Source organism: Cucumis sativus, chromosome 3 (assembly GCF_000004075.3).
Source record: "Cucumis sativus cultivar 9930 chromosome 3, Cucumber_9930_V3, whole genome shotgun sequence".
NCBI lineage: Eukaryota > Viridiplantae > Streptophyta > Magnoliopsida > Cucurbitales > Cucurbitaceae > Cucumis > Cucumis sativus.
In genome coordinates, this window is record NC_026657.2 from 21,417,659 (window position 1) to 21,427,408 (window position 9,750).

Consider the following 9,750-nt stretch of genomic DNA (forward strand, 5'->3'; position numbering starts at 1 on the left):
AAGGAGTCATCTTATAATGTATTGTAGAAAGATGGCAGCGCATATTGGTAATGATAAATTGTTGATCCATTGCTTTCAGGACAGTTTGACCGGTCCAGCTACTCGATGGTATATTCAATTAGATAATGTACACATTCATGTTTGGAAAGATTTAGCTGATGCATTTCTAAAGCAATACAAACATAATATTGATATGGCTCCAGATCGTTTAGACTTACAACGGATGGAGAAGAAAAGTTCAGAAAGCTTTAAAGAATATGCTCAACGATGGAGAGATATAGCCGCAGAGGTTCAACCACCATTAACAGACAAAGAAATGACATTTATGTTTATGAATACTTTGCGGGCGCCGTTCTATGATCGAATGATTGGTAATGCTACAACCAATTTTTCTGACATTATTGTTATTGGTGAAAGAATTGAATATGGGATAAAACATGGGAGGTTAATAGAGACTTCAGCTGAGTATGGTGGATTAAAGAAAGGAGCAACACCTAAGAAGAAAGAAGGTGAGGTTCATGCAATTGGTTTTCCTAATTTAGGGAACCACAAATCAACTTTTGGCCAAAGAAAACATGACCAAAGTTTTCCTTCATATATAAGCAATGTTACTCATATCCCTTATAACAACTATGTACCAACCCACTCTCTCTCTGGAGCCCCAAAACTTGTTAATTCAAACTTTTCTCGACCGTTTGTACAAGGTCAGGGTAGCAAGACCAACTCAGAAACATTTCGATTTGACCCAATTCCTATGACATATACAGAGCTTTTACCTCAGCTAGTTCAGAATCGACAGTTAGCTCCTATCCCAATAAATCCTATACAACCTCCTTATCCAAAATGGTATGATCCAAATGCTCGATGTGATTATCATGCCGGAGGAGTGGGACACTCAACTGAAAATTGTTTAGCTTTGAAAAGGAAGGTGCAATCTTTAATTAATGCTGGATGGTTGAGCTTCAAAAAAGCTGGTGAGAAGCCGGATGTCAACAACAATCCACTTCCTAATCATGAAAATTCAAAAGTGAATGCGATAGATTGTTTTGTTGGAAAGTGTAAAAATGAAGTTCATGAGATAAGGATGCCTATGGAAACACTTTTTGAAGGTCTTTTTGAAGCAGGATATGTTAGTTTGGAATATTTAGACCCCAATATAAGATACGAAGGATACGATGAAGGCAAACGTTGTATATTCCATCAAGGAGTTGCAGGCCACGCTATCCAACAATGTTGTACATTTAGATCTAAAGTACAACAATTTATGGATTCGAAGATACTCACAGTATACGAAGGACAAGGAAAAGATGAGATGAAAGACAATAAAATATGTACATTAATGGGTGAAGTTGCAAAAAAGGAAAATCCCTTTTTACCAAGGCCTTTGACAGTCTTTTATCAAGAAAATCGTAATAAATCAAGTTCCTGCAATCCTAAACAACTCATTGTCCAAGTACCGAGTCCTTTCAAATTTAAGGATTTGAAAGCGGTGCCATGGCGGTATGATTGCCAAGTCATTACAGGTCCTTCAGTTGATAATATTACAGGAATCAGCGGGATAACTCGAAGTGGAAGATGTTATAAACCAGATAATTTAACAGCTCCTTCAAGTAGTTTAACATTGGAGCAAGGGAGGAAAAGTGAGAAAAGAAATGTGAATGAACATGACAAAGAGCAGGATGTAGAGATGTCTGTCATAGCAAAAGATATAGAATGCAAAAAACCTGTTACAGATGAGGAAGCAAACGAATTCTTGAAAATAGTAAAACAAAGTGAGTATAAGATCATAGAGCAAATGCATAATACTCCAGCTCGAATTTCTTTATTATCTTTGTTTTTAAATTCAGAGCCTCATCGCAAAGTGCTATTAGATATTTTGACTAAGGCACATGTTGGACATGACATTTCAGTGGAAAAGTTCAGCGGAATTATTGGAAGCATTACGTCTTCAAATTCTATAGTCTTCACGGATGATGAAATTCCTTCTGAAGGTTTAGGCCATATAAAAGCACTGCATATTCAAGTGAAATGCAAGGACTATGTTATAGCGAGAGTTTTAGTGGATAACGGTTCAGCTCTTAATATAATGCCTAAATCTACACTATTAAAGCTTCCAGTGGACATGTCATACACATCAAATCAAGTACTATGGTAGTGAGAGCTTTTGATGGATCACGAAGAGAAGTAATTGGTGACATTGAATTACCAATCAAAATTGGCCCATGTACTTTCAATATAGTCTTTCAAGTAATCGAGATAACACCTACTTACAGCTTTTTGTTAGGTCGTCCTTGGATTCACTCTGCAAGAGTGGTGCCATTTACATTGCATCAAAAATTGAAATTTATTGTTGGGAGTAAGATGATTTGTTTAATGGGAGAGGAAGATTTTCTGATAACAAAACTGATATCAACCCCATATGTGGAGGCAACAGAAGAAGCTTTAGAGTGTTCTTTTCGCTCTTTTGAAATTGCTCATGCAACTATGATGGAAGCAGCTGCAGGTGAAGTAATAAAGTCACACATGCCTAAAGTTATGACAAATAGGATGATGAGAAGTGGAGGATATTGTTTGAATCAAAGCTTGGAAACATTTCTAAATACACCAAGCAATGAAGGGAGATTTGGTTTGGGTTATATGCCAAACGTATATGATAAAATTAGGCTTCAAAAAGAAAAGAAGAAAAAGTGTTTGGAAAAGCAAGGGATGATGGTGTTTGATCCAAGTCTAAAATTTATACCAGCATTATATGATACTTTCAAGAGTGCTGGTATAAGTTACTCATCACGTGACTCTGATTCAAAACATTGTTTGTTAACAAAGATGGAGAGTTTATCAATTGCAGCAGTGGCACAAGAAGCATCATTTGAAGACGAAACAGTTTATGCATGTCCACCTAATTTTGAGCTTAACAATTGGGATGTCGTAGATCTACCTACATTTTCTGGAGATTTTCAAGAGTAATGATTAAACTTTTATTTGTTTTAATTTTCTAGTGGTTCTACTCAACGCCATAGTATTTTGTTTGCTTTACAAAATTGAGATATTTTTGCTTGGAGTTATTAGGATATGCCGGGGTTAAATACGGATATTGTAGTACATCGTGTTCCTTTGAAGCCAGAATGCAATCCAGTAAGACAAAAGCTACGTAAAATGAAGCCTGATATATTGATTAAAATAAAAGAGGAAGTACAAAAACAAATTGAAGCAGGATTCCTCATAGTCTCCAAATATCCTGAATGGGTGGCAAACATTGTTCCAGTACCTAAAAAAGACGGAAAAGTGAGAATGTGTGTGGACTATAGAGATTTAAATCGAGCTAGTCCAAAAGATAACTTCCCTTTACCTCACATCGACATGTTGGTGGATAACACTGCAGGATATTCAACTTTCTCCTTCATGGATGGTTTCTCAGGATATAATCAAATCAAAATGGCTGAAGAAGATAGAGAAAAAACAACATTCATTACCCTTTGGGGAACATTTTGCTACAAAGTAATGCCTTTTGGTTTGAAAAATGCCGGGGCAACATATCAGCGAGCAATGGTTACACTTTTTCATGATATGATGCATAAGGAAATAGAGGTGTATGTTGATGATATGATTGCAAAATCCAAGGCAAATGAAGATCATACAACTATACTTCAAAAATTATTCGATCGGTTGAGAAAGTATCAATTGAAATTAAATCCATCCAAATGTACATTTGGGGCAACCTCGGGAAAACTGTTGGGATTCATTGTCAGTGAAGAAGGGATCAAAGTAGACCCAGATAAAGTGAAGGCTATCATGGACATGCCATCCCCTGAAACGGAAAAAGAAGTTCGAGCCTTTCTTGGAAGACTGAATTACATATCCAGATTTATCTCACATTTGACCCCAACTTGCGAACCAATCTTCAAGCTTTTACGTAAAAATAATCCAGGAAAATGGAATGAGGATTGTGAAGAAGCTTTCAACAAAATTAAGCAATATCTACAAAGCCCACCTGTATTGATACCTCCAGCTCCAGGACGGCCGTTAATCCTATACTTGACGGTTTTAGAAGGTTCTATGGGTGGTGTTCTAGGACAACATGACTTATCAGGGAAGAAAGAGCATGCTATTTATTATTTAAGCAAAAAATTCACCGATTATGAGTCGAAATACTCAATGTTAGAGCGAACTTGTTGTGCTTTGGTATGGACCGCTCACCGTTTGAGGCAATATATGTTATATCATACGACATGGCTTATTTCAAAAATGGATCCAATAAAATACATTTTTGAGAAACCGTCATTATCTGGTAGAATTGCAAAGTGGCAAGTTTTGTTGTCAGAGTATGATATTGTTTATGTTACTAAAAAAGCAATAAAGGGAAGTGCGCTTGCTGATCATTTAGCTGCCCAACCAGTAGCAGATTACGAGCCAATGAGCGTTGATTTTCCTGATGAAAACATATTTTTAGTTGAAAATGATGCTACGGATCATGAGACTTGGATTATGCTTTTTGATGGTGCCTCAAATGAGTTGGGACATGGGATTGGAGTTGTACTAATTTCCCCAAAAGGAAAGGTATTTCCCCTAACAGCTAAGTTATGTTTTGAATGCACTCACAATATTCGCTGAATATGAAGCTTGTATTATGGGACTTCAAGCAGCAATCGACATGAGTGTTAAAAAGTTGAAAGTTTTGGGTGACTCAATGCTAGTAATACATCAAGTCAAGGAAGAATGGGAAACAAGAGATGCTAAATTGGTGCCTTATAGCCAATACATTGCAAAATTATCTCAAAATTTTGAGAAAATTTCATTTGACCATGTTCATAGGGAAGACAATCGAATGGCAGATGCATTAGCCACCCTGGCAGTCATGTTTAATCTTAATCTTGAGTATGAGCTTTATCCAATCCAAATTACGAAAAGAGATGCGCCGGCATATTGCATGAATATTGAAAATGACAACAAGCCATGGTATTTTGATATCAAGCAATACATAAAGTGTAGAGAATATCCATATGGAGCTTCAAAGAATGACAAGCGCACAATAAGAAGGTTGGCCATGAACTTTTTCTTAAGTGGTGAAGTTCTTTATAAAAGAAACCATGATATGGTACTCCTTCGGTGTGTTGATGTGGAAGAAGCAAAACAAATTATGATAGAAATTCATGAAGGAATATGTGGAACACATGCTAACAGACATACTATGGCCAGAGACAAATACTTAGATCTGGTTATTATTGGACAACGATGGAATCAGACTGCATAAAATATGCAAGAGAATGTAAAAAGTGTCAAATTTATATGGATAGGATTCATGCAGCAGCATCTCCATTGCATGTCTTGTCAGCACCATGGCCATTTTCTTTGTGGGGAATTGATGTTATTGGACCCATTGATCCTAAAGCCTCAAATGGTCATCGTTTTATTCTTGTAGCCATTGATTACTTCACTAAATGGATAGAGGCGGCATCTTACTGCAATGTTACAAGAGGAGTGGTGCTCAAGTTTATCAAAAAAGAGTTGATCTGTCGTTATGGTCTACCAGAGGGTATTATTACAGATAATGCCAAGAACCTTAATAACAAAATGATGGACGAACTTTGTGAGAAATTCAAGATCAATCACAGAAATTCGACTCCATATCGCCCCAAGATGAATGGGGCAGTTGAGGCAGCCAACAAAAATATTAAAAGAATCATTGAGAAGATGACAACAACATACAAAGATTGGCATGAAATACTACCGTTTGCATTGCATGGATATCGCACATCAGTTCGTACTTCAACAGGGGCAACACCATTTTCTTTGGTTTATGGTATGGAAGCTGTCCTACCTTTAGAAGTTGAGATACCTTCATTGAGAGTTCTCATGGAAGCTAAGTTAGATGAAGCTGAATGGATAAGAGGTCGTTATGAGCAGTTGAATTTCATTGAAGAAAAACGTTTGACAGCATTAAGTCATGGACAACTTTACCAAAAAAGACTAATGCGAGCATACAATAAAAAGGTACACCCTCGAAGTTTTCGAGAAGGAGATTTAGTGTTAAAAAGGATACTTCCATTTCTAAAGGACCATCGAGGAAAATGGACTCCTAATTATGAAGGTCCGTTCGTGGTAAAAAAGGCATTTTCAGGAGGAGCTTTACTTTTAACCAATATGGATGGTGTTGAGTTAAAAAATCCGGTGAATTCAGATTATGTTCGAAGATACTATGCGTGAGGCCTTTTCATAGAAAACTTCGTAGTGTTGAAAGAAGTCGGGGGTATTTCTAGGAAACTTACATTTAGTTCCTAGAATGTTATTTCTATTTGTATAAACTTCCCCTTATCTCCTCTCTTTGTACTCCTATTCTAAGAATCGTTATCTTTTCATTTCTTATCATATATATCAAACACTACTTTATTTGTCAATCCTTTTTAAATGCCATCAAATTAGAGTAAACATCCATTATTCATTAGCCCATTTGTTCTATCTATTTGTTAATTAATAAAGATTCAGTACGACTTATTGTATTTGCAAACCAAGTAAAAGCCATGATTTTCTCTTGTTAAGACTTAAGGAAATGTAGGCGTTTACAAGTCCAGACACATTTCTCTATGATTGTGAGTTGCTGTAATTGGAAGTCTACATCCTAAAGGATTCATGTTTTGTGAAGTCCAAAACTAAAACAATATTATGTTTTTACAACATAGTACAATCTATCGCAATTGGATTCATTTGTTTTGATACGAAGAGAGGCGAGTTCGACAGCTTAAAAAGTTCTCGTGATATATGTCTTATTCTATCCTATGACGACAATGCTCATAAATTGTTAATGGTATTGGTAAAATGGAGTAGTGAGTTATTTATTCCTTTGAAAAGCACAATATATTTAAATTAAATTTCAAATAAGTTTTAAAAAAAGGATGAGTCCACTTTATCAAATTTAGCCTTATAGCTAAGATTGATGTTTTTTTTTTTTTACAAATTTGGTTAAATCGAGCCTAGATATGAAGCTGAGGCCGAAGCCTGTCGATCAGGTCCTTTCTCATTTATCAAACCTAGTCCTAGAGCTAAGGTTGATGTTTTTTTTAACAAAAAAAAAAATGTTTAAATCGAGCCCATATATGAAGCTGAGGCCGAAGCCTGTCTATCAGGTTCTTTCTCATTTATCAAACCTAGTCCTAGAGCTAAGGTTGATGTTTTTTTTTTTTTTGGTTAAATCGAGCCCACATATGAAGCAAAGGTCGAAGCCTGTCTATCAGTTTTGTTTCTCATGGTCAAACCTAGTCCTAAAGCTAAGGTTGATTTTTTTTTTTTTTGTCTCTCTAAAAATAAAAAAAGATCGGCCAAATACTTTATCTATTTCCTTTGTCCACCTTTAAATATTTACAGGATGGACAAAGGGGGGCAAACTGTAGATACCGTATTTTGTCATGTATTTATTTATTATAAAAGAAAAAGGAAAAGAAAAAGAAATTAAATTTGAATTTGAATTTGAATCTTAAATTTATATTTTAAAAACAATAATAATAATAAAAAATACATTTAAAAATAAAAATAAAAGGTTTGTTTCTTTCCTATTTTTTCTCGACCATCCTTTTTTCTTCGTCATCACTCTCCCACTTTCTCTCACTCTATCAGTTGCTCCCACTCTCCTACTTTCTTCCTATTTCTCTGTAGTATGCACTCCATCTCATGATCTAAAAAAACAATGGACCTTGCCCTGTAAAAAGGAAAGAGGAAAAAAGAAATAGGGAGAATTTTTTTTTTATTATTATTGGAGGATTTAGAAAGAGGTGAAGAGTGAAAGAAGATCAAAAGGAATAATCTTTGGCATTTAAGGGTAGACCTGCTGGTAAGTTTTTTTTTTTTCCTCTTTTTATTCTTGTTTGATGATACTGCTTTTAATTATGAACTATCGTGTTCATCATTGTTCATCATTTTACCGTCATTTGACATGTTAATTTAATTATTTGTATTTTTTTTAATACAAAGCATTCTACCTTCCATTCTATATTAAATTTTTTTATTTTTTTTTATTTTTTTTAAATATTGAGCATCCTGTTCTGTGTTAATTTCTTTTTAATTGTTGGGTATCCATTGTGTTAATTTCCTTTTATTATTGGGCATCCATTCTGTGTTAATTTACTTTTATTATTGGGCATCCACTCTGTGTTAATTTCCTTTTATTTATTGGGCATCCATTCTGTGGTGATTTCCTTTTATTATTGGGCATCCATTCTGTGTTAATTTCTTTTTAATTAATTAGCATCATGTATTTGTATTTGGATACTCATTCTTCATTGACACACATTTTACAGTTAATTACTTATATCCATATGACATGCCTTAATAATTATGCATAATTTAGCATCCTGTATTTGGTAATACTCATTCTTCATTGACACCCATTTTACAGTTAATTACTTATATCCATATGACAACATGCCTTAATAATTATGCACAATTAATCAATTAGCATCCTGTATTTGGTAATACTCATTCTTCATTGACATCCGTTTTACAGTCTTTGTTAATTACTTTATCCATATATCCATATGGCAGTAGTGCGTTAATAATTACTGCTATCCATATATTATCCATGTTAATAATTATCCATGATATAATTAATATTTGGCAACACCCATTTTTCATTTGGCCTATTAATTAATTAGCAACTTGTATGTGACATTTTCACTCACTCATTCTAATTATTTGTGTGACATTTTCACTCACTCATTCTAATTATTTGCATGATGTATTAATTAATCAGTATACATCTGACTATAATTATTTGATATTCATTTTGGTGTGATTATTTATTTGCAATATTATTTATTTGCATATCGGGTCAAACCTACTTTGGCATTCAACTGTTAATTATTATTTGATATCCATTTGGCCCTCGTTTAATTATGCATTAATTAATTATTTTGCCTCATGAATTAATCAATTATTTTGCATCATTTTGAATTAATTAATTATCTTGCATGTGTTGTATTAATTAATTATCTTGCATCCTACATTAATATCTTTTACATTTTGCATATATTATCAATGTATTTATTTTGTCTCAGCATATTACACTTAAGTATTTTTCAAATTTCATAATGTTTTGTCATTGTTATTATTCATTTTTTATATTTAAATATAATAATGTAAATTGAAGAAAAAGTATTGTTTTTTTATGGATTTTATAATTTAAAATCCATGAATACATGAAATTTTTTCGTTTGAAATTTAATTAATAGATTGTTTTTAAATTAACCCATTTCATATTTTAAATGAGACTGAGTAGTATTTTCTATAAATTTATTAATTCTAGATATATGAAATTTTTCATTAAACACCTATGATAGAGACTAAAATATCAAGTTTTGGTATCTTAATATTCTTAAGGTGAATAAAAATATTTTAAAACAAAAGTAAACTTCATTTTTCTAATGGCTCATGTGCCACCCATAATTATCAATTCATGCTTAGGTTTTACTTTCTTCGATATGAATTGATAAACATAGGACATTTAAACAAAACCTAAATAAAAACTTTGTTATGTGAACCCCTATATTTAATTTAAAAGATAAAATTGGGTAACCATTTTGTGGGTGTTGTAGGGTGCTAACACCTTCCCTACACACAACTGACTCCCGAACTTAAATCTCTGAATTTACGTAGACCATTCTTTTTTTTTTTTTGGTGACCAATCACACCTTAATATGATTGGTGGCGACTCCAAAATTATTTATTAAAATAAAATAAACGGGGAGGTCGGCCGCTCCGCGTAGC

General features: G+C 33.7%; 1 protein-coding gene and 1 pseudogene across 1 annotated transcript; both read left to right on the forward strand.

Annotated features, from left to right (window-relative positions):
* Positions 1 to 223: 223 nt before the first annotated feature.
* Positions 224 to 2,155, forward strand: LOC116402440. The gene has a single exon (XM_031881690.1). The coding sequence runs from the start codon at positions 224 to 226 to the stop codon at positions 2,153 to 2,155; it is 1,932 nt and encodes a 643-aa protein (XP_031737550.1).
* An 893-nt stretch (positions 2,156 to 3,048) lies between these two features.
* On the forward strand, positions 3,049 to 6,221 carry LOC116402918 (annotated as a pseudogene).
* Positions 6,222 to 9,750: the final 3,529 nt, after the last annotated feature.

What these genes read in the sequence shown, in the direction of transcription:
- LOC116402440 (XM_031881690.1), top strand. Translation starts at nt 224, where the DNA reads ATGGAGAAGAAAAGTTCAGAAAGCTTTAAAGAATATGCTCAACGATGG.